This window comes from Bos javanicus, chromosome 9, assembly GCF_032452875.1.
Source record: "Bos javanicus breed banteng chromosome 9, ARS-OSU_banteng_1.0, whole genome shotgun sequence".
NCBI lineage: Eukaryota > Metazoa > Chordata > Mammalia > Artiodactyla > Bovidae > Bos > Bos javanicus.
Window position 1 is genome coordinate 74,690,721 of NC_083876.1, and position 24,524 is coordinate 74,715,244.

General features: G+C 39.7%; 1 protein-coding gene across 1 annotated transcript in view; it reads right to left on the reverse strand.

Moving 5' to 3' along the window:
• The window catches only part of MAP3K5 (mitogen-activated protein kinase kinase kinase 5), a 228,669-nt gene that overhangs the window by 128,620 nt on the left and 75,525 nt on the right, over nt 1-24,524 (reverse strand). Inside the window, exons 3-7 of the mRNA XM_061428082.1 lie at nt 13,988-14,011; nt 8,080-8,273; nt 6,675-6,843; nt 5,192-5,298; nt 2,447-2,617 (exon numbers count right to left, since the gene is read on the reverse strand). Coding sequence (XP_061284066.1) covers nt 2,447-2,617; nt 5,192-5,298; nt 6,675-6,843; nt 8,080-8,273; nt 13,988-14,011 — 665 coding nt within the window. The remainder of the gene's footprint in view (nt 1-2,446; nt 2,618-5,191; nt 5,299-6,674; nt 6,844-8,079; nt 8,274-13,987; nt 14,012-24,524) is intronic.

Below are 24,524 nucleotides of genomic sequence, written 5' to 3' on the forward strand. Positions count from 1 at the left end.
GATGTGAGAGTTGGACTATAAAGAAAGCTGAGAGCTGAAGAATTGATGCTTTTGAACTGTGGTGTTGGAGAAGACTCTTGGGAGTCCCTTGGACAGCAAGGAGATCAAACCAGTCCATCCTAAAGGAAATCAGTCCTGAATATTCATTGGAAGGACTGATGCTGAAGCTGAAACTCCAAACTTTGGCCACCTGATGTGAAGAACTGACTCATTTGAAAAGACTCTGATGCTGGGAAAGATTGAAGGCGGGAGAAGAAGGGGATGGACAGAGGGTGAGATGGTTGGATGGCATCACCAACTCAATGGACATGAGTTTGAGTAAATTTTGGGAGTTGGTGATATACAGGGAGGCCTGGTGTGCTACAGTCCTTGGGGTCACAAAGAGTCAGACATGACTGAACAACTGAACTGAACTGGCAGCCTCAGACTAACTCCTTCAACCATGTAAGACTACGGTTTTCTTCTTGAGTTGTATCTTCCCTAAGCCTGCAGATTTGAGAGCTCCCCCAAAGGAAAAAGCATATACATGTGGATCTTATCTAATGCAGTACTCCTCATCTAAGAATCAAAAGCTCTCCAGTTTCTATTTTTAGTCACTCTTTGGTGCTTTCAAACTTTTTTAAAAGTGTTTTCCCAATGTTTATAACTGTTATCAGCAGGAAGGTCAGTGCCATAGGAGCTACTCTTTCCCAAAGAGTTGATAAGCAGATGCAAATTTTAATGGGCTCTAGTTTCCCCAATATCTTATGGTTTATGGTATTTTTAAGCCTTCTTTTAAGATAATTTTTCCTTTTCCAAGTCATAAATCCATTTTGTATATTTTATTATAAATTTTTTTCCAAATAAAATGTTTTGATCTTTAATTTACTTGGATTTTATCTTTTTGTGTGTGGGTTAAACTAGGGATTCATTTTTATTTTTACAGGCAGGTAAACAAATTTTTCCAGTATCATTCCTAAAGAGTCCATTTTTTCCCCTCTGGCTCATGAAGCATAGCCCTAAGTTGCTCAGTTGCATCCGACTCTTGCAACCCCATGGACTGTAGCCTGCCAGCCTCCCTTGTTTATGGAATTATCCAGGCAAAAATTCTGGTGTGGGTAGACATTCCCTTCTCCAGGGGATCTTCCCAGCCCAGGGATGAAATCTGGTCTCCTGCCCTCATGAAGCATATCATACCATAAATCTAGTCATATCAGCTGAGCCACCAGGGAAACCAGTCATATGCATACAAAATGATATATACCAGGCTCTGTTTTTAGTTTGTTTCTTTCAGGCTCTGTCTTCAGTCTTAGAGTTTTATTAACTGTTTCAGTTTATTGGAGGATAATCACTGTACAATGCTGTTGTTAGTTTCTGCTGTACAACATGAATCAGCTACATATATATATACATATATCCCCTCCTTCTTGGAACTCTTTCCATTCTCGACCCCCATTCCACCCATCTAGGTCACCACAGAGCACCAAGCTGAGTTCCTTGTGCTATACAGCAGGTTCCCACTGTGCTGTGTGATTAGTCACTCAGTCATGTCCAGCTCTTTGCGACCACATGAACTGCAGCACACCAGGCTCCTCTGTCCATGGGGATTCTCCAGGCAAGAATACTGGAGTGGGTTGCCATGTCCTCCTCCCGAGTTACCTATTTTACAGATGGTACTGTATATATGTCCATCCCAATCTCCCAATTTGTCTATGCTTGCACTCATACTGGGCTTCCCTGGTGGCTTAGCTGGTAAAGAATCCGCCTGCAATGCGAGAGACTCGGGGTTCGACATCTGGGTTGGGAAGATCCCATGGAGAAGGGAAAGGCTACGCACTCCAGTATTCTGGCCTGGAGAATCTCATGGACTGTATAGTCCATGGGGTCGCAAAGAGTCGGAGACGACTGAGCGGCTTTCACTCCACTTCACTTCACTCACACTAATACTGTATACCTGAATTGTTACACTGCTACAGTATGCCTTATCTGGGAGAGCAAGTCCCTCCACCTCATTCTCCAAAATAGAATTGCCCATTCTAGACCCTTTATTTTTTCAAATAAATTGTAGAATCAATTTGTTGAATTTTATGAAAAGTCCTGCTGTAGAGAATTAACATCTTTAAATCAAGTCTTCTCATCCACATAACTTGGTTTATTTTTCCATTCATTCAGGTCTTATTTCATGTCTTTCTATAAAATTTTATGAATTTCCCCAATTATATTTTTATTGTATTATACTTACATCTTTTAAAAATTCTATTTTTTTAAACCATTATCTTTTCATCCAATTTATCCCAATTTACTCTGCTTTATTAAATGAATTTCATCAAATTATTTACTAAATCTATAAATTCTAAGATTTATTTTATAATATACAATCAAAGAATGAAAACAATAATTTAATACTCATTTAAAAATGATTTTTTTGTGTCATGGACTTACCAAATATCTTACCCTGTACACTTACCAAGAAGCTCCATGGTCTCTACTTTCAGTGTCCATGAAATTAGAGTCCAAAAACATATCTTTGTAGATTCGACCAACGAGGCAATACATATCTGAAGCAACCTGCTCTTCATTTTGCACCAGGGGAATCATAATGTCAAGAGCTTTTGCTCTATCTCCAGGGAGGTTTCTCCTAAGGTAGAGAAAGGGAACATCACTCTTTCTGTATAGACTACAGAAGCAGTTTAGGCCAATCATCTTTTTAAAATGTCTGTTTAATACACTGATTCACATTAATAAGTTTGGCAGGATAAAAACAATAATTACATTTTGAAAGTCTTCTGCAACTCTTTTTTATCCTACTTCATGTCTAATCATCTAAAAAGGATTTATTTTGAGTTGGTTTTCTGCTGATGTGATGATTTGTGCTTATCCATCCACAGTTATTCCAGTTTCCCTGCGGACTCTGTGTGGGTTCAAGTTGACAGAGTGAGATTAAGAATGCAGCCTGTGGTTGTGAATGGGGCAGAGTCAAGGAATCCAAACAGGGGCAAAACCCTGATGCTATAGGTTTCAGTGGCTTTTGCTCCAAAACACTGAGCAAACTAATCCATGCTGCTGCTAAGTCGCTTCAGTCGTGTCCGACTCTGTGCGACCCCATAGATGGCAGTCCACCAGGCTCCCCCATCCCTGGGATTCTCCAGGCAAGAACACTGGAGTGGGTTGCCATTTCCTTCTCCAATGCATGAAGGTGAAAAGTGAAAGTGAAGTCTCTCAGTCGTGTCCTACTCCCAGTGACCCCATGGACTGCAGACTACCAGGCTCCTCTGTCCATAGGATTTTCCAGGCAAGAGTACTGGAGTGGAGTGCCATTGCCTTCTCCTAACTAATCCATAGACAATACCAATAAACTAACCTGAGTTGAGCAATCAATCATCTAAGGAAGCTGCTTTATATAGCTCATTTTAAAACTGGTGAGTATGTACAGACTATATATACTCAAAGATAAAAATTCTCTTAAGAGTTATTTATTGAACCTTGAAAACATTTATGCTAAGTGAAAGAAGCCAGTCACAAAAAGACTATATATTGTACAATCTCATTGCATGAAATATCCATAATAGGCAAATCTATGGAGACAGAAAGAGATCTGTGGTTGCCTAGGTCTGGATTTGGGAGGAATGGGAGAGTATCCTGCCTCCATTGGAGCAGGACAGGGTGTGGGTGGTTTTGGGAAAGGTAATATAAATACTTTAAAACTCATGGTATTGATGGTCACACAATTCTGTAAATACATTAAAATCCATTGAATCATACATTTTAAATAAAATTGTATGATGTGTGAATTATATTTCAATAAAACTGTTACATAAAAGAGTTATTTCTATTCTCAATTACTATTTTAAATCTTTCTGCCCATGAAATTCCTTTTTACATTCTGTACTAATGCTTTCAGTTTAGAATAATACTCCATACAAATACATTTATCATTTCATTCTGTTCTATTTTAGGAAAGACAGAGACAAAATATAGATAAAAGAAAATATAAAAGGCTCTTATGGACTTTCATTTTTAATTTCAAAATATAATATATTTCATTCCATCTTTCATTTCATCTTTTAAAAAGGATTTATTTGAAAACCAGTTGGAACAGATAATCTCTGGAGCTTTCATCTCTTTCTGCCAAATCTAAAGAAAAAATGTTTAATAAATGGGGAGATAAAATTGACTTTCATTATCATATTGGTAAAGGTAGCACGTTGTAGAGCTTGGGCAGATGAATAAAGGAAAGAAACAGTATCTGGCTGAAGAGCATGCTGACTTTTCTTTGGAGACAAAGGCAGGAGAACTAAGTGAGGGAGAATACAAGTACCAGTATCAGCTTGCTCTGGGTCTGAGCCTGTTTTATGACATAACTACAGCCTTGAAGAAAAATTACTCAAGCACTTTAGTTTCCTCAAGGGTAAAATAATTAAGACTTCATGGCAAATGAAAAATAGAGGTGAGGCTCCCCTCTCTTTTTTTTTGTATCATTCTCTTCAACTGTAGTAATTACATACATATCCAACTCTCTACCATAGAAGAGAATAGCAAAACTAAGTTCTGGACAGTTTAGTGCTTTGGGCCTCTCTATGGCCAGAGTAGGGATGGTCTTCCACGGTGACTCTGGGTAGAAAGTGGCACTGAGGTAGGTGTCAGTCATGGTGCTGACAGAAAGCACAGAGGCAGGACTGGGAGCAGCATTGTTAGTCCTGATCCTAGAAAAATTCATGGACGCATGACCTAAAATGTGGTCCACAGAGTTTTGATTATATTAATAATTAGGTATATTCAGAACAATCTCAGTGAACATCTTCTCTGATTAGGAATATGTTCCCCTAGATATAACTCTCCCTACTCTAGTTAGTTTTTGTGTAAATAACCACTTGGCATTCAATCTATTTAAAGACAATATCACATCCATGTAATTCTAAAAATCCCCAAAATATATATAAATAGAAAATACAAACTTTGACAGAGAAGCAAAAGAATTTTAAGAATTCAGATATATAAACATTGAGGGTACTTCTTTTACTCACGTAAAAGTGAGACAAAATCAGAATGCATGCTTCCTATATTTTATATGGTTGAAGGAGAAATATTAACAATACCTTATAATAGGAGTGGTTGCAAGGCTACATGAAAAACATATCATGGAAAGAACATGCAGGTTAAAAAGTAATACGTTAGGCACATTGTTGGGGGGGGGTGCACTTTTTCTTCTTACCTATTCAGTGCAAAGGCATAATGAAACTTCACATGGTGATGGGAGGCCAAATCAAACGTTGGAAGCTTTTCTAAAGTCTCTACCAGCTTCACAATAGAATCATAGTCCTTTCAAACAGGAGAAGAATAACATAGAATTAAATCTTTGGGAGAAAGTCTTGACAATGAAATGCCTTTGAACAACCAGATGCCTGAAACTAAGAAGAGTATTAAGAAGGAACTAGTACCTTAAAGAATCTAGAACCAAGAAGAAACTGTTTGTTCATTTGCTTGCCTGAATAAGGGTTTTCGATTATATAGATAAAACACTGGAAATACTGAATTACCATCTCTGACCTACAAAACAATGAACTCTCTAGCATGGTAATACTACATTTTCTCAGTACAGGTGGTTTACTGCTCCCTGGAGCTAGATTCCCGGTATACAGGGTGTTGTCAATTACTTTCAGGGAGATAATTTCCAAGATATCAAGAACATGGAGGAACCGATAGAACTTCTATTATAAGTAACAAAAATATTTGGTTTCAACATAAGAAGGCTCTCCAGTTATGGGATCTTAAGTGCCACACGTCTCCATGTATGTGAATCTCTGTTATCCACATGAAACTTTACTCGAGCCTGAATGGGTAGGAATAGGAAACCACAAGTCACTTAAATTTTACTGTAAAAATCCAACAGCATATCCCCAACTCAGAGATTTAATTATTCTTGTATGTGTTGTGTTAAGCTGCTTCAGTCATGTCCAACTCTTTGCTACCCTATGGACTATAGACCGCCAGGCTCCTCTGTCAATGGGATTCTCCAGGCAAGAATCCTGGAGTGAGTTGCCATTTCCTCCTCCAGGGAATCTTCCCGACCCAGGGATAGAACCCAAGTCTCTTATGTCTCCTGCACTGGCAGGTGGGTTTTCTACCATTAGCCCCATGATTCTTCTTAGTGTAATTTAAAAATTTTAAGACATCCCAATAAAATAATATGGCATATCTGTGTTTTACATTACTTATTTTTAAAGTTATTTTTATAATTAATCAATTGTACATTTCTCGCTTCTGGCTAGTTAGATCCAGCACTATCAATTCCAAGCAACACAATTTCAGGAGTAAGAGATATATCTGGAAAGCTCTAAAAATGTCTGTTTTTTGCGAAAACAAAGATTTCACTTAGTGACAGGCAGGTGTGCCTGAGGCTAGCAGAATACAACAGCTGTCTGTGGATTAGCCATGCATGCAAATTTTTCTTTATGTTCTTTTGGAGGAAGAAGGCAGCCCTTTACTGTATAAGTCTTTCATAATCACTGATGGTTAACTTATATGAGTCTGTTTCATTTATCATAAAATCTCTGGATGGAAAGCTTAGGAGAGTCAATAAAAAATTACATGTAGTAACATGAGTGACTTAGTAGCTAACTGGAACTGGATATTAACACTCCCTTATTCCTCCAACATGATACATAACCAAGACTTGATTTTGAGCATCTTCTCACCTGGATATCTCTATATGAAAGTAACAGATTTATGACAATATCTGCTGTCAAGACTTCAATATTATCCACTCGCTGTCGAATTCTTGCCAATTCAGCTGCCAATTCTTTGCCAGTATATAAGTTACGAGCTTTCCTGATATCGTTGAGTATAGACTCCCGAAAATACTGGCTGGTGGAAAAACACATTTTTAAGAGTCGATACTAGAAAGTATTTCAATGAGAAGCAATAAGGAAATGAATGACACCTGCAGCATTCATACCTTTCAGATCATTAAGATGTACAGAATGAACACCTCATCTAGCTGGTATTATTAAAAAACTGGGGCATCCTAATATTTTACACTCTGCCTTGCTCCAGGAAGAATTAAAGGTAAAGATATTCCATGTTAATGAGTTGTCCAAGACCCTGCAGTATTCCAGTTAAAATGCTAAAACTTTATTTTTCATTTTACTGTCTTGAGTAGAAATTGTTCTAAATAAATTAGGTATGCCCACAATTTGAACATAAAATAACATGTACCTTTTGATCCAGCATCATCATTTATCAGCATAAATGACTACCCTTAACTAAAATATAATAGTGCTTTCAACAATTTTTAGAGAGTTCTTGTCCTTACACTAAAAGTCCCTGGACATTTATTCAGATAATGTTTCTGTACTTACATGGAATATATTTTTAGCTCTACCATTACTATAACACAGTTAACAGTCTTTCTTTTTTCTGATTTCAAGCTGTTCTCCTCTGAATAAAGTGGACAAAATTCAAAAGGTAGACTAAGGTGCATCTATTTTATCCACTTAAAGGATATTATATATATTCTTTCCTGGTTCTTGACTGAGTATTATATGTAAGAAACATCTGATAAGGTGCACAAATACAGCAAGTCCCCTACATACGAATGAGTTCTGTTACAAGAGCGTGTTCGTAAGTTCAATTTGTTCATTAAGTCCAACAAAGTTAGCCTAGGTACCCAACTAACACAATCAGTTGTATAGTACTGTACTTTAATAGATTTATGATACTTTTCACACAAATAATATGTAAAAAAAACACACAAAAAATAAGAAAACATTTTTAACCTTACAGTACAGTACATTAGTATAGTACAAGAGCTGGCATACAGAGACTGGCATCAAGTAAAGAGGTAAGAAGAGTTACTGACTGGAGGAGAGAGAGAGGTGGGAGATGGTAGAGCTGAAGGATTGTCAGCAGAGGAAATGGAGAGCAAGCTGCAAGGGACAACGTACGCCACGTGTGTAAACCAACCTATGCTGGACTGGACATACGGACACACGTTCACATCTTTGAAAGTTCACAACTTGCAGGTTCGGATGTAGGGGACTTACATCAACTAAGTACACGAACACTCCACTATCACTACCAAACGGCATTATTAAACTTTACCTGGAACTTGCTTGTGCCACCTTCAAAAGCTGAATGAAACGATCCACGAGAGGTAAGCAGATGGGTCCCAGAAGCAGCTCAAAGTTCGGCTGCATGAGCTCAGTCAAGCCCTTCATGAAGCTGCTGTCACAGCAGTAGACCTTGCTGTGCGGCGTTATCATGTAAGGGATAAACGTGTAGTTTCCAGTGCACATCTGCGGAGAGAGGAGGACAGGGGTGGCGAGCCGCCCTGCTGACCCCGCCCTAACGTCGCCCCAGATCTGACTTTTAAATAATAAGCCTAAATGTGAAAGGAAATTAAAAAAAAAACTTCATTTCCTACTCATGATCTATGAAAATTTCCTCCAATTTCTTGAATTGTTTACTTCAAGTAATTCAGACTTACACATGATAAAAAAAAATATGGCATGGCACAGTTTCTATCAATCCCTTAAATATTTATTCACCATTCTCTTGGCTACAGCACTATGATATATGCTGTAGGTGAAGCAAGGTAGTTTAAAACACAGCCCTCAGCCTTCAGAAAACTTGTCAGAGACATAGCATAAATACATGGAAATGGTAAGAGCTAACATTTTAGGGCTGCCCATGTGACACCAAAGTGTGAGTGATGCCAGAATAAGCTGATCCCGTCCAGGCTGCTCAATCACAGTCATGGCTTTGTTAACATCTCAGTTACTAAATCTAGAGACCCTACATATTAAAAAGCAGAGACGTCACTTGGCCAACAAAGGTCCATATAGTCAAAGCTATGGTTTTTCCAGTAGTCATGTACCAATGTGAGAGTTGGACTATAGAAGAAGGCTGAGAGCCAAAGAATTGATGCTTTCGAACTGTGGTGCTGAAGAAGAATCAGGAGTCCCATGGACAGGAAGGAGATCAAACCAGTCAATCCTAAAGGATATCAACCCTGAATATTCATTGGAAGGAATGAAGCTGAAGCTCCTATCCTTTGGCCACCTGATGCGAAGAGCCAACTCATTGGAAAAGACCCTGATTCTGGGAAAGATTGAAGGCAGGAGGAAAAGGGGGTGACAGAGGATGAGATGGTTGGATGGTATCATCGACTCAATGGAGATCAGTTTGAGCAAACTCTGGGAGATAGTGAAGGACAGGGAAGCCTGGCGTGCTGCAGTCCATGAGGCCAAAAGAGTTAGATACAAACTTGCAGCTGAACAAGAGACCCTGAAGTTATCCTTGATGCTTCCATTTCCTCCACCTTCCACAAACTACCAACGTGCTGTCTATTCCACCTCCAAGATATATCTATTTGTTCACTTCACTCCATCTTCTCTGCTAGCACTGCAGACCATGCCACCAACATCCTGGCCTGAGCCACTGTAATTGGCTTTTACCTGGGCTCCCTGCTTCTCCTCTTACCTATCAATCTGTTTTTTACCCAGCTTTCAATAACATATATCAGATGACTTCTCTCAGCTGCTCAAGTCCCCTCCCTTACTCCTGGGATGAAGATAAAATAGATCACTGTCACCTACAAGGGCTTAACTATCCAAACCCTGCCTCTCTCTCTAGCCTCAGCCTGTACCACTCTCCACTCACTCAGCATGACCTTCTGTCTGTTCCTGATGATGCCAAGTGAGGGTGCACCAGCGCAAACACAAGTGGAACTGGGAAGAATAAAGGAGATGTTGGACTGGATGCCCCTGAGGAAGCGAGCCTGACTGGAGCTTAGGGCTCAGGGAAGGGAAGTGAATACAAAATTAAGGATTTCAATCTCTGTTCAGGGCAGTGGGAAATCTGGAAGGATTCAGAGCAGGAAAGAAAACATAACTAAAGCTGTGCATTTTGACAGTCCAGGCAGAAAACAGAATGCACTGAAAGAGAAAGAAATGAGATTTAAGGAAATTAGGTGGGAAGCTACAAAGCAGGACCAGATCACAAAAGTGGATGCATGAACTTGACGTTAAGAAGAAAGAATCATCGAGACCAGCCAACTGGTTACAGATATTGAAAGAGAGGAAGAAGAAGGCATTGAAGGCCACTCCATAGTGGTAAATGGGGTTCCTTAAAGGCGAATGGGATCCTTAAGAAAAATCAAGAACTCAGAAGCAGAACTAACTAGACTTAATTATTAATATTTGTGAACAAATTGCCTTTGGGGGCATTTGTTATATATTAGGTAATGAATCATAAACAGGGCCTGACTTCTAGTTAAAATATGAGATGAACTTTAAGAGGGTGAGATCTGATTTGGTGAGTAGGGTGACATGGACACTTTTGAAAGGTTGGGATTTAAGGGGAACAGTACTTCTAAAGTGATAACGTCCATGAGTTCCAAGCCAAAGTGCAGACCTGGAAATTATTTGGTATGGCTGAGTCTGAGGAAATGAGAGAGACCTCTAAGAGAAAAAGCCAGAGAGAAAGAAAAAAAGCAGAGGGCTGAAAACTAGAATGAGATGGGGAGAAAACTCTATTTATCACTCTTCTAGGGAGTTCCAGGAGCCCCAGTTACATGTTCCATGTCAGCGGAATGGAGAACAATGAATGCATTGCTTCTCTTATCCTTTGAACTAAATGAACGAGAGTAAACATTTATTCATTATGTGCAGGTGCCAAGGAATGAATTTTGGTCATATGTTTACAACAGTCCACTAATGGAAGGGATCTTGTCTCGTCTCCATTGTACAGGTAAGGATTCAGGTAAGGCTTGGCAAGGTCACACAGCTGGGCTATGATGTGTCTAGGATGCCAGTCCACGGACTCCTTTTCCAGAGGGCCTGCCATTATTGCCAGGGGGCTGAGCACCCTCCCGAGTGTCCTTGACTTGCTGGCACACCATCTCTTTGCTTCAGGCCACCTTGCACGGACCCCTGCATGAGCCAACTTACTGCCTCGTAGCAAACAGCTAAGAAGTACCAAATGTCCTTACAGCCCCCCTTGATTATTTATGAACACGTTATTCTCTGAGGCACTTGTATCTCAGGTAATGAAGCAGAAACTGGACCGGACTTCTAGTTAAAGTATGAGAAGAATCTCTAAAGGTTGCAATTTGATTTTTAAATCAAGCACATTAAGGTGTTCCTTTCACAAGTTTTCCTTCATGGAACAGTAATTGGAAGACTAGTCAGGAAGAGTAAAAATAAACATACCCTGCTTCTAAAATGTTACCAAGATTCCACAGCAGGTTCACCAAACTAATCCTTTTACCCAAGCCACTGTCTAAGCAGAAAAGAAAGGCAAGCATATCAAGAGATGGCTTTTCAAATCTTCTAGAGCTTAAACTTTTGAGTGAGTTGTAAAAGAGCAACAGAATCAAATACTGCTATTTTTGAAAATCATTTTGACTCAAAACTACCAAAGAGAAGGCTCAAAATCTTCTAAGTCACAAAGTAAGGACAAACAGGTGAGAAGCCAATAAACCAGAAAAGCGCTATTGGAATTTTGGAATATTATTCCTCTACTGCTGGATAAAGTTCTGTACCTTCAGAAGCCTTAATATCATGTGTACTTGTGTATAAGATAAGAACTAGAACACATTATTACTGAAAGACTGGGCATTGAGAAATAACATATCTGTATAAAACATTCTCAGAGAGGAAGAGTATCAGATGTCTCAGTGTGTATTGAGCAGTAGGTGGGTAAAGAGAGAAAGATGAGAGTCATGCAAATAGCAGAGAAAATCGGATTCCAACTATCTTCAAACCCCATGGGATGAGGTTTCAGAATCCTTGAAGGTATTCAGCATGCTGAAGCTTTCCCAAGTTCCTGGTCTCAATGTACTTTTTGGAATCTCTTCTCTAAGGCAGTACTGTTTTTCAATGTCCCATTGTTGGTGACCAAAAAAAAAAAAAAAGGCCATGGGGGGAGAAATAAGCAGCAAGATGCACTTCTGGGCCTGAGCTAAGAGCCAACCCAGCAAGCCTGCAGTGGGGAGAAAGAATGTGGGGAGTGGCTGTGGATGGTGTGTTTTTTAAAAGGATACCAACTATTGAAAAAATCACCTTTTCAAAATGATGAACACTAATAATATGGGAACATTTATTTCCGAAGCTGGCTCACATAAAGTTTAGAAATACTATTACGGCAATTTCTATTTACAGATTGCTGCCAATCTTGAGTTTGAAATACCTAATAATCCAAAGCAAATAAAAAAGACTGTGATCAAGAACAGACACTTTAGGTGCAACAATTGTATTTTATTAATAAGATACTAATTCTAAAACAATTAAACCTGCTTCTTGAAGGAGAAAGACCACCTTTCCTTAAATTTCAAAACAATGAGGCATGGTCATAAAATAACAAGACTGGTCTCTTCAGCCCATACTTGTTTTCATGGTTATAAAAACACACAGCTCAAAATCTAGACGAATTCTCTCTGATTATCTCTACTGCTTTTGTTTTAAAAATAAAAATGCCAACTCTGTGTTTCAATTTTTAAAAGTTACATAAAGGTGAACATAAGTATGTGTGGAGCATGAATTAAGCTTCTGGAAAGATATGCCCTCAGCCGCCAAACATATTGAAATGTATGCCCAAAATACTCAACTTTTGAGAGGGACTTAGCACTGGAAACACAGCAGCGTACTTGAGTCAATAGATGACTTGTTCATAATGTGTAATATTGGGTCAACTTACAAACCTGCTTCCCCACGTGTCCAAACTATCACTGGGCATGATCAGTTCTTCTCTGCCATTCAGGTAAATGCTACCTCCTCTGAAAAACCTTCCACGACCACTTGAGGGATAGGCTACCCACTCGTTGAGACATTGCCTTACGTTAATTTGTAATCTGTTTGTTTGCTTAATTGCTTGCCCATCCCCCCAGCAACACTCTGGCATGCCTCAGTTGTCTCCTGGGACAATTATGAATGAGCTGTCTCCACTTTCAGCCTCCATAGTGAGTGTCTTGCAGCACCAAACCCAAAACCTGGCACACAGTTCATGTTCCATCAATATTTGCTTCATAAAATCTGTTACACTGAGTTGATGCGTGAAGCAATCCTTGTTCTTTTCCTGTTGAGATGTGAAGGATAAGTTTATCACGGCAACATTATTCATGCTGCAATGAGTCCCTGACCTGAACTCTTAAATCTCTTCAATCTTAATTTCTTCAATTTCTGATCTAAGGGAAATTTACCCATCGTACTTTTGATCTTATCATCATAAATGGAATCATGTACAGATTTTTATGCAGTATGTTATTTCCACTCTACGTTTCAGAAATACATTAAGGTTTTAAATACTGGCTTACTTTCCAAAATGAAAACACAACCATTGACATAACCATGCTAATTCCAAAATATAATTATTCTTCATGCATTTAAAACTTCTTAAATTTATCTTTATCACTCTTTAATTTTTAATTCTCTGTGGAGGGTAAGAACTTTGTAGTGTGCTTTCAAAGGTCTTAAAGTGTGGTCCTTAAGACTTAGGAACTTAAGTCGATCTCAATGTAAAGACAGAGATATGTAGACATATTTCCATATGTGTGTGCATGTATATACATGTATTGACACATTTACAATTTATATATATAGTATACATATAGATATATAGTATATTTATACATAGAGATATCTGTATACCTGTATATATAGATATGCACATACACATACATATGTGTGTGTATCAGTGCATTTATATATATATGTTGCTTTAGTAACACTCATAATTATACAAAATTGAATATACTATGTAGTTTTTGTTCTAAATATAATTATATATAGAAAAAAATAGGCATCAGTGTCATCTCCCACTAGTATAAATAAGTTTCACTACAAAGGGATACTTAAGTAAAATAGCCATATTTATATTGATGTGTCAGAAGCTTTAAAAGGAAGATACAGAAATTAATAATTTGTGGAAATAGAAAATATACCAGCAATTAGCTGATAAAAAAGAAAAGATAAATATGTGTATGGAAGGATTAATTAAGTAAAATACTCACAGTATTCTTCTGGCAAATGATCTCCTGAAAAAAGAGAAAAGAGAAGAGTAAAGCAAAAGTTAATACAAAATTAATTAATTAAACTAATTAACTGAAATATTCTATGTGGTAAAATTTATATTAACAATTTTATTATTTATCACTAGCAATCAGGGAAGGCAATGGCACCCCACTCCAGTACTCTGGAAAATCCCATGGATGGAGGAGCCTCGTAGGCTGCAGTCCATGGGGTCGCTAAGAGTCGGATACAACTGAGCGACTTTACTTTCACTTTTCACTTTCATGCATTGGAGAAGGAAATGGCAACCCACTCCAGTGTTCTTTGCCTGGAGAATCCCAGGGACGGGGGAGCCTGGTGGGCTGCCGTCTATGGGGTCGCACAGAGTCGGACACGACTGAAGTGACTTAGCAGCAATTAGAAATTCAGAATGTGAAGAATAAAAGGTATCAACTAAATTCCTGCATCTGAGTTTACAGTCTGATGAAGGGGACTGCTGCTGCTGCTAGGTCGCTTTAGTCGTGTCCGACTCTGGGTGACCCCACAGACAGCAGCCCATCAGATTTCCCCGCCCCTGGGATTCTCCAGGCAAGAACACTGGAGTGGGTTGCCATTTCCTTCTCCAATGCATGAAAGTGAAAAGTGAAAGTGAAGTTGCTCAGTCGCGTACAACTCTCAATGGCCCCGTGGACTGCAGCCTACCAGGCTCCTCCATCCATGGATTGTCCAGGCAAGAGTACTGGAGTGGGGTGCCATTGCCTTCTCCAGATGAAGGGGACAGGAGTACACAAAAGTATCAACTATGGTTTTAGGAAAACAGCATAAACATGAAAAATCCAAAACCCGAATCTGAAAACCATTTCTGCAGAGTATGTATGTGCAGAATTATCTTATCAGCTACAATCTTTGGGGAAAGAGATTAAAATGAGTTAGCTTTCTCAAAGCACAATCTCAATCATGCCCTGAGAAGGAACCTAGCAGCATGCTTGGAGTAAAACTAGAAATAAAGGGTACTGGCTACTGGTCGGGGGGCAAAGTCATATGTAGACAATAAGGACATCTGACAATAACTAGTCATAAATGTTATGTATTGTTCCGTAAGAAGTGAAATATGACAAACACATTGCAGGTTGTGCCCCTATCTTCTAGATTATGAGAAATAAATGCCATCATGGGAATAATGTGGCTGTATCATACCTGGCACATAGAAAGCTCTCGATAAAGCCAGCTATTATTATTCCTAGACTTCAAGATGACTAGAGACATGGAAGAGACAATCTAGAAGAGTCTGTGGAATAAAAGCTTCACTGAGGTTGGGGAACCATGATTTAGAAAAGGGAAATGGGACTGTGTTTTAGAAAAGATGGCATGTGTGTTGCCAGGGAAACAGGAAATGTGAGGCATTTTTGGAGTCTACAGCATGGTCCATCTGGCTAAGACCAGAAGCAGAACCAACCCAGGCGAGGTAAGAGAGGAGCAGAGGAGTGATGCTGGCTGTCATTCATCCCAGGAGACTGGCTGTTATTCATCCCAGGATCGACGTGGGGAACCTAGGAGGGCTTTAGCTTGGAGCAGTAGGTAAGATTTCTGAATGATTAAGGGTAACAGATGAGTAAACAAAAAGAGGAAAGGACTGTGCAGGGTAACTGTGAGACCCATAAAGATGTATATAAAATACTAAAAGAGACCGTTCAATACTCACAATCTTGCTGGCGAAAAAAAGAACACATACACATGTAAAAAGAAACATTATAAGCCTGGTCACACAATCATGTATGCAACCTGTCCTACATCCAAAGAGCGATACAACAGTAAGAGCTGGGGTTTCTGGGGAAAAGAAGATGTCCCTAGGGACTGAAAAAGGCTGAAGATCAGCAGAGAAGGTGGAATTCAAGAGGACAGTCACATCTTCCAAAGACAAAGCAGGGAGGTAGGAATCCAGGCTAGGGAACTAGGAATGCAAAGGCCCGTTTAGGAAACAATAAATATTATTCCTGGGGCTAAAGAAGACAGCTCATTTTGAGAAGTATAGAAGAGAGAAATAAAAGGGTTTCCTTTTATTATTGAAAAGATCTTGAATTCAATCATTAGGCTAAAACAGAAAGTTCATTTTGGCACATACTGATAGTAATAGAAAGTTATTTGGGGCCTAATTGAAGAAAGCCTTGAATGCCAAAATAAAGTACTCTGTTGTGTGGGCACCTGGGCATATGAGAGTAAAAGTGTTGTTTAAGGTGAGTGACAGACATATAAAAGTCTCTGCACACACTGGGACATTGTTTGTAAAAGCAAAGTTTGGGAACAACACAAATGTTCTATCAACTAGAAACTGGCCGACTAAACTATGGTTCCTCGACACGATGGAATACAATGCAGCTGAACAAAAGACAAGAAAGTTCTCTATATGGAAAGATCTCCAAGATACACTGCCTAGTGAACAAAAGGAAAGTACAGAATGGTTGCTGCCCTTTGTTTCTACTTATGTGTATAAAAGGGAGAAAAATAAAATCCTAATTTGTCTGCTTCTAAAATCTCTCTGGAAGGATATACAAGAAACCAATAACAGTGGCTGCCAATGAGAGGGGATCCGACTGCCTGGAGGACAAGGATGAGAGGATGACTTTTCAATAATATATCTTTTTGCACTTATAAATGTTTATATTGGGTGAATGCATTACCCAAGAAAGACAAGTAATTAAAAGGTAAACCTTGTAAAAGTTTTAAAAATATGAATTACCATGGTGGTATTTAGTACTGGGTGGGAAAAAGCATTCAGGTAGTTATTGCCAAAGTCGAGGAATGTCTGGACTCTGGACTTGGACAATGGTAGTGCCCTGGGGGATGGAAATCAAGAGACGGATGAGTGATGATGTAGAGGAAAGCTGAAAGTGTCTTTTCCCACAATGTTTCACAGGTAGTTAATGCATCTCTCCACCTTCTCTGCTATACGCGCGTGCGTGCGCGCGCGCACACACACACACACACACACACACACGGTTCATGAAAAACACAAAGCCAGGATAGTCTAGCTATCCTGGCTCAGACAGTCACAAAGCCAGGAATATAGTATGCAGAGTTTTCCGAACTTTATTTATGGAGCATCTCTCCAGAGTAGCAAACCACACTCTTTCCTAGATCAGCATAGCCTTCTCTCATCCCTCTATGCAAAAAGAAAGAAAAACAACACTCTTCTCTTAATCCTGTACCACACAGCATCCTCTGCATACTGCATAGGAAACCCTCTTCTCTCTTGACTGCCTTCAATGACACCTAACCCCCTAACAGAAGCAGCTGATGTCCTTATTTTTGCCCTCATGACTCCTCATATCGACCTCTATGACTGCACTGGATGTACCACACTGCAATTACCGCTTCATACACTTCTCCCAATCCTACATCATGAGTTCCTGGGGTGCAAGAGCCATGTTTAGTTCATATTTGTATCCCCACTGATTGCCTAGCAGATTGCAGGGCATATAGTTGGTGCTCAATAAAAGAATGAATACATTAACTAGTTTGTGAATGTAAAAAATACTGGACTCTGAATTAGGATAGATAGGTGTTAAGTCTTGGCTCTGCTCCTGACTGGCTGTGTGTCATCTCACCTCTCTCTAATGTAACACACTAAGAACTGGATAGAGGGATCGTTGGCCCCTTCCAGCGCTATATCCTATCACTTACTTTTGGCAAAGGCCTATCTAAGTCAGCATCATTCTTGTGCCACTGGAAGGAGCGATGTCCTTATGCCCAGCACAGGAGTTACTTGACCATGATTTCTGTTTGGTGCATCAGGCACAGAGATGGAGGTGGTGATGAAGGGAGCTGTGATGAGGGCTGAATGAGCTGAAGGCTCCCATCTGGTTGTCGCCAAAGGAAATAACCACAGTGGTTACTGGCCTACAGCCAGTACGTTATGTCCTCCTGAAGAATTGCTTATTGAAGTAATAACTCTCTTACATGTCTTCTTTGCTTCCATTTCAGGTAATGCATGCATCATAAAAAATTCTAAAACTATATTCAATCAACCTTATAGCCGTCCTACTGAATTCTTATTAACTGCTTGCTCATTTTTATAGAAGCTAAACGGGTACAAATGGTTCTCTTAAAGAAGAATTTACTCACAGCTTACAAAAGGACGTATCAACTTTAAAGAAAGAAAGGTACTATTTGTGCATTTTAACTCAGTACAAATAAATAGCAAACAAGACCTGAAAACATATCTAACTACTGAGGTGGAATAGTGAATGTTTGCATGTGTGTGTGCTCAGTTGCTTCAGTCGTGTCCAACTTTTTGTGATCCCATGGACTATAGCCCACCAGGCCCCTCTTCCGTGGGATTCTCCAGACAAGAATATGGGAGTGGGTTGCCAGATCCTCCTCCAGGGGATCTTCCTGACCCAGGGATCAAACTCTCATCTCCTGCATCTCCTGCACTACAGGTGGATTCTTTACTGCTGAGCCACCGGGGAAGCCCCAGTGAATATTTAATTTGTGCTAAATCCATTGAAGAGGAATAAAAAGGAGGAAGGGGAATAAATTTAACAGGCAACTGCAATACTTCACATCACTCAGTGGAAATGTCTTATCTACAGAGCCTAAAAAATGAAAAATAAAAATCAACATAAACTCCAGTTCTTTAACAGTGAACTGTTTCTGAAGATGCATCACCCCACTGCAACTTCATTCTTGCCTAAAGTTTTTCAGTTCAGTTCAGTTAACTGCTCAGTCGTATCTGACTCTTTGAGACCCCATGAATTGCAGCACTTCAGGCCTCCCTGTTGGAGAAGGCAATGGCACCCCACTCCAGTACTCTTGCCTGGAAAATCCCATGGACAGAGGAGCCTGGTAGGCTGCAGTCCATGGGGTCGCTAAGAGTTGGACACGACTGAGCGACTTCACTTTGACTTTTCACTTTCATGCATTGGAGAAGGAAATGGCAACCCACTCGAGTATTCTTGCCTAGAGAATCCCAGGGATGGGGGAGCCTGGTGGGCTGCCATCTCTGGGGTCGCCCAGAGTCAGACACGACTGAAGCGACTTAGCAGCAGCAGCAGCAGCAGCAGGCCTCCCTGTCCATCACCAGCTCCCGGAGTTCACTCAAACTCACGTCCATTGAGTCGGTGATGCCATCCAGCCATCTCATCCTCTGTCATCCCCTTTTCCTCCTGCCCCCAATCTCTCCCAGCATCAGAGTCTTTTCTGATGAGTCAACTCTTCACATGAGGTGGCCAAAGTATTGGAGTTTCAGCTTTAGCATCATTCCCTCCAAAGAAATCCCAGGGCTGATCTCCTTCAGAATGGACTGGTTGGATCTCCTTGCAGTCCAAGGGACTCTCAAGAGTCTTCTCCAACACCACAGTTTAAAAGCATCAATTCTTCAGTGCTCAGCTTTCTTCACAGTCCAACTCTCACATCCACACACAACTACTGGAAAACCATAGCCTTGACTAGACAGACCTTTGTTGGCAAAGTAATGTCTCTGTTTTTGAATATGCTATCTAGGTTGGTCATAACTTTCCTGCCAAGGAGTAAGCCTAAAGTCTTTAGGGGACCTTTAATCAGTGTACTCTCTGGCTGTACCAAAACATCCTCAAATGTTTTCTCCAGAATGCTTTGATAACCAACCCAGGAAGCAAGGCCAAGGAGACAATCTAGCCAGATAATCTAGCATAGGTCTCAATCCAAAGGAAGACAAAGACAACTTTTGAGAGCTACTTGGAACAACGTAACATTGTAGAGGTCATCATAAGGATAAATAAATGTGCAGAGTCTCCAAAATTGGAAAGTTTCTCTGCCTAACATTTAAGTAATTACAGCCAGGGGAAGGAAGTGGGAACAGCTGGTGTGAGGTTGCCAAACCAAATGGACACAGGGTGGAAGAAACAGAGTTAGCAACCAGGATCTTCTTCCTGAAAGAAAAGAAAGGCACAAGCTGGTGGTTTTTGGCTAGCAAAAAAGACCAGTGACCTTCAAGGTCTTCTCTTCTGAGATCTCTTTCTGTCCCAATGGAATGTGGCAAGTTTTCCACTAAAGTTGGGAAAAAAAGGAATCTTTCTTGTACTCCCCAGCTCCATCTTATTACCTAATTTCAATGCCTCAAAGCTAAACAAAGATATGTCATATGGGCTGTGGTGAACACCATGAGCCTCACTGAGAAGATGGGGCTCATATTTACCCTCTACATGCTGAGTCGGCTTAGGAAGAACACTCCAACACAGGTGTCACAAAACTGGTTCATCTTTAAAGTCGGGGAACCAAGCACACTTGTGTTTATATGCTTACATAAAAGCTCAAGTTAAAAAAAAAAACTCAGTCTAACAAAAAACTGGAAAATCATATTTTTAACAGACATATGAAATCTGTGGACAGACATGTAGGAAAATATACCTGATGACAAGTCCAAGAATATGGGGCTTGTCTTGCTCTGATGCTTAACTGTGTAACTCTAAATCATCTCTGTGGATTTAGTTCTCATGTGTGAAGAAAGTATTTCATCTGCTCAATCTGCATAGTAACGACACTTCCCATCTCACTGGGTCATGTTTAAAGACCAAATGAAATAAATTTATGAGAGACCTTTAAGCATTTAAAGTCATATGCAACATGAGGTATTAATACTATCAAAGCAGACAACCCCAACTCAATTCCTATGTTATTGAATACAGAGGCATCTTACACCTGCATTGTTTATGATCCTGAGAAGGAACATATTGGGATTATGGAGAAGACATATGAGCAACTGCTAATAAAAAAAAACCTGTACCCAAAATCAGGTTTAATGATACCCAAACTTGAAAATAATCCAAAAAGAAATTCTAGACTTTCTTCTCCTCCTCTATTAATTTTGTTTCATGTTAAAAAATATATCTTGGTGGGAAAACTCTACTGCAAGTTGATACATATCTTTAAACAGGTGTAAGATGCTGAAAAGTGATGTTTTATACATACAGTGCTTGAAAGAGCTTCTTAACACAAACTTCTTTTAATATGCTGTTATTATTATAATCAACTTCCTCTTCTTTGTCACCATCGCTTCTTTCAGCAAGGCTTCAGTTCAGTTCAGTTCAGTCGCTCAGTCGTGTCCGACTCTTTGTGACCCCATAAATCACAGCACACCAGGACTCCCTGTCCATCACAAACTCCCAGAGTTCACTCAGACTCAAGTCCATCGAGTCAGCGATGCCATCCAGCCATCCTCTGGCGTCCCCTTCTCCTCCTGCCCTCAATCCCTCCCAGCATCAGGGTCTTTTCCAATGAGTCAACTCTTCACATGAGGTGGCCAAAGTACTGGAGTTTCAGCTTTAGTATCATTCTCTCCAAAGAAATCCCAGGGCTGATCTCCTTCAGAATGGACTGGTTGGATCTTCTTGCAGTCCAAGGGACTCTCAAGAGTCTTCTCCAACACCACAGTTCAAAAGCATCAATTCTTTGGCGCTCAGCCTTCTTCACAGTCCAACTCTAACATCCATACATGACCACAGGAAAAACCATAGCCTTGACTAGACGAACCTTTGTTGGCAAAGTAATGTCTCTGCTTTTGAATATGCTATCTAGGTTGGTCATAACTTTCCTTCCAAGGAGTAAGCGTCTTTTAATTTCATGGCTGCAGTCACCATCTGCAGTGATTTTGGAGCCCAGAAAAATAAAGTCTGACACTGTTTCCACTGTTTCTCCATCTATTTCCCATGAAGTGGTGGGACCGGATGCCATGATCTTCGTTTTCTGAATGTTGAGCTTTAGGCCAGCATTTTCACTCTCCACTTTCACTTTCATCAAGAGGCTTTTTAGTTCCTCTTCACTTTCTGCCATAAGGGTGGTGTCATCTGCATATCTGAGGTTATTGATATTTCTCCCGGCAATCTTGATTCCAGCTTGTGCTTCTTCCAGTCCAGCGTTTCTCATGATGTACTCTGCATAGAAGTTAAATAAACAGGGTGACAATATACAGCCTTGACGTACTCCTTTTCCTATTTGGAACCAGTCTGTTGTTCCAAGTACAGTTCTAACTGTTGCTTCCTGACCTGCATACAAATTTCTCAAGAGGCAGGTCAGATGGTCTGGTATTCCCATCTCTTCCAGAATTTTCCACAGTTTATTGTGATCCACACAGTCAAAGGCTTTGGCATAGTCAATAAAGCAGAAATATATGTTTTTCTGGAACTCTCTTGCTTTTTCGATGATCCAGCGGATGTTGGCAATTTGATCTCTGGTTCCTCTGCCTTTTCTAAAACCAGCTTGAACATCAGGAAGTTCACGGTTCATGTATTGCTGAAGTCTGGCTTGGAGAATTTTGAGCATCACTTTACTAGCATGTGAGATGAGTGCAATTGTGTGGTAGTTTGAGCATTCTTTGGCATTGCCTTTCTTTGGGATTGAAATGAAAACTGACCTTTTCCAGTCCTGTGGCCACTGCTGAGTTTTCCAAATTTGCTGGCATATTGAGTGCAGCACTTTCACAGCATCATCTTTCAGGCTTAATTAGACCTTATTATTCAAGTACAGGTATTTCTTTTTTAAAAAACTGTATTATTGAAAAGTTACAGATATAATGAATTCTAGCATGGTAAATTATACTTTACACATAGATTTTAGTAAAACTTTCAAGGATGCATTTTTAAAGGACTCAAATAGGATGGTGGATTGCAGTGCCACAAAGATTAACTTCCAGAGAAAGAAGCACTTATTTATAATGAACAAACAGGTCTAGAATTCAGCTGGGTGGGAGGTGGGAGGCTTTCAGACTCACACCCTCTGTGTGCAGAGGTATTCCTTCTTGCTTTTTAAGGTATTCAAATTCATAAGCCTGTGATGAAAATCTCTACAAATGAAGAGAACACACTCAGAGATGTGATGACATCCTCCATTCACTGCGTAGCATCGATTTCCTTCTCCTTTGGATGAGATCGCAATAAGATGCTAGACACAATGAGATGGGGGAGGGTAAAGGAGGTTAGGAAGGAAAGCAAGGGCATCCTTTGTCCAGTATACACATAATTCCTTTGAAGATGTAATCTTGTTACCTGACATCAAAGAAAACTGGATTTTCCAGTCACAAGCCCTTTCATAAACCTCAGAGATACAACAACTGGAAATCCACTCCTGCTAAAGAAATCTTCATCTAGTTTGTCAGTTCAAGATCTTGAGAGAAAATCTTCATAAAGCAGTGCTCACAGGTATTTATTTATCTATTTCTCCCCAAAATTACTTCCCTTTCCCCCTACTTTGACATGGAATTACATAGCTCAGAGGAAAGTTAGATCATTTCTAAAATAAGTAAAATAAAAGAACTAGAACCTTTTTCTCTCAATAGAAAATATTTTTTCCAGGAAATATTAAGAAGGATATGTGATGATTATATTGGACAGAGGAGATACAGAGGGCCATGGTTTACAAATCAATGGCCAGTTATTAAGTTAGTAAGAGACTTAAGAAAATGTCCAGGAGCAGCACTGTTCCGTGAAGCACTGCCAATATTTCTGGTGCACCAATCGTTAGACTACTTTATAGGATCATATTCTCAAATGACTTTTTTTCCCTAACGTTTACCATCTACTTTGTACCACTAAGGTAAGTGCTACTTTAGAGTGCTGAAAAGAATGTAGTAAAAATTCATTATTAAACTAAGACAATTATAAACCTTTGGGAAAATACAAATATTAATTTCATACTCAATTCAATCTAAAACTAAATTCATCTTAGTTCTTTATCTTGGTAAAAAAGGTAAAACTAAGAAAAGGAAGTAGTGGTGTAAGAGGAAAAAAACGTTTTTTGAGTTTAAGAACACTCTAGAATCTGAGCTAATTTGCCAAATACATGTGAAAATTCAACTTAAATTCAAGGTTGTTGTTTAGTCACCAAGTCATGTCCGACTCTTTTGCCATCCCGTGAACTGTAGCCTGTCTGGCTCCTTGGTTCAAGAGATTTCCCAGGCAAAAACACAGGAGTGGGTTAGCATTTCCTCCAGGAGCTCTTCCTGACCCAGGGATCGAACCTGAATCTCCTGCACTGTTGACAGATTCTTTACCACTGAGCCACCAGGGAAGCCCTAAGTTCAAGGCATTTATAACAAAACTCCTTCGATCTCCTCAACAAATTACTAGAAACTAGTATTGGGCTGGCCAGAAAGTTCATTCAGGCTTTCCCATAAGATAGTATGAAAAAACCTGAATGAACTTGCTGGCTAGCCCAATATAATCATCAAAATTCACAGCATTGATATCACTGCCTGGTCTTCTAAAAACTATAACCATTTGTTTCAAGTGGAAATGAATATTATCAGCAAAATGGACTCAATATCCAATTTCTCACATACAAACTCCAATGGAGATTGAGTCCCTCTGTACCTACAGATAAACATCATGGGTCTAAGTACCATGCAACTGTTTGATTGAGCAACTACGATTGTCCCCAAGGTTCATCCATGTAGTAGCATGTGGCAGAATTTCCTTCCTTTTTAAGGCTGAATATACCACATTTCATTTTATCCATTCATCTACTGATGGACATTCAGGCTCCTTCCATATTTGGCTATTTTAAGTA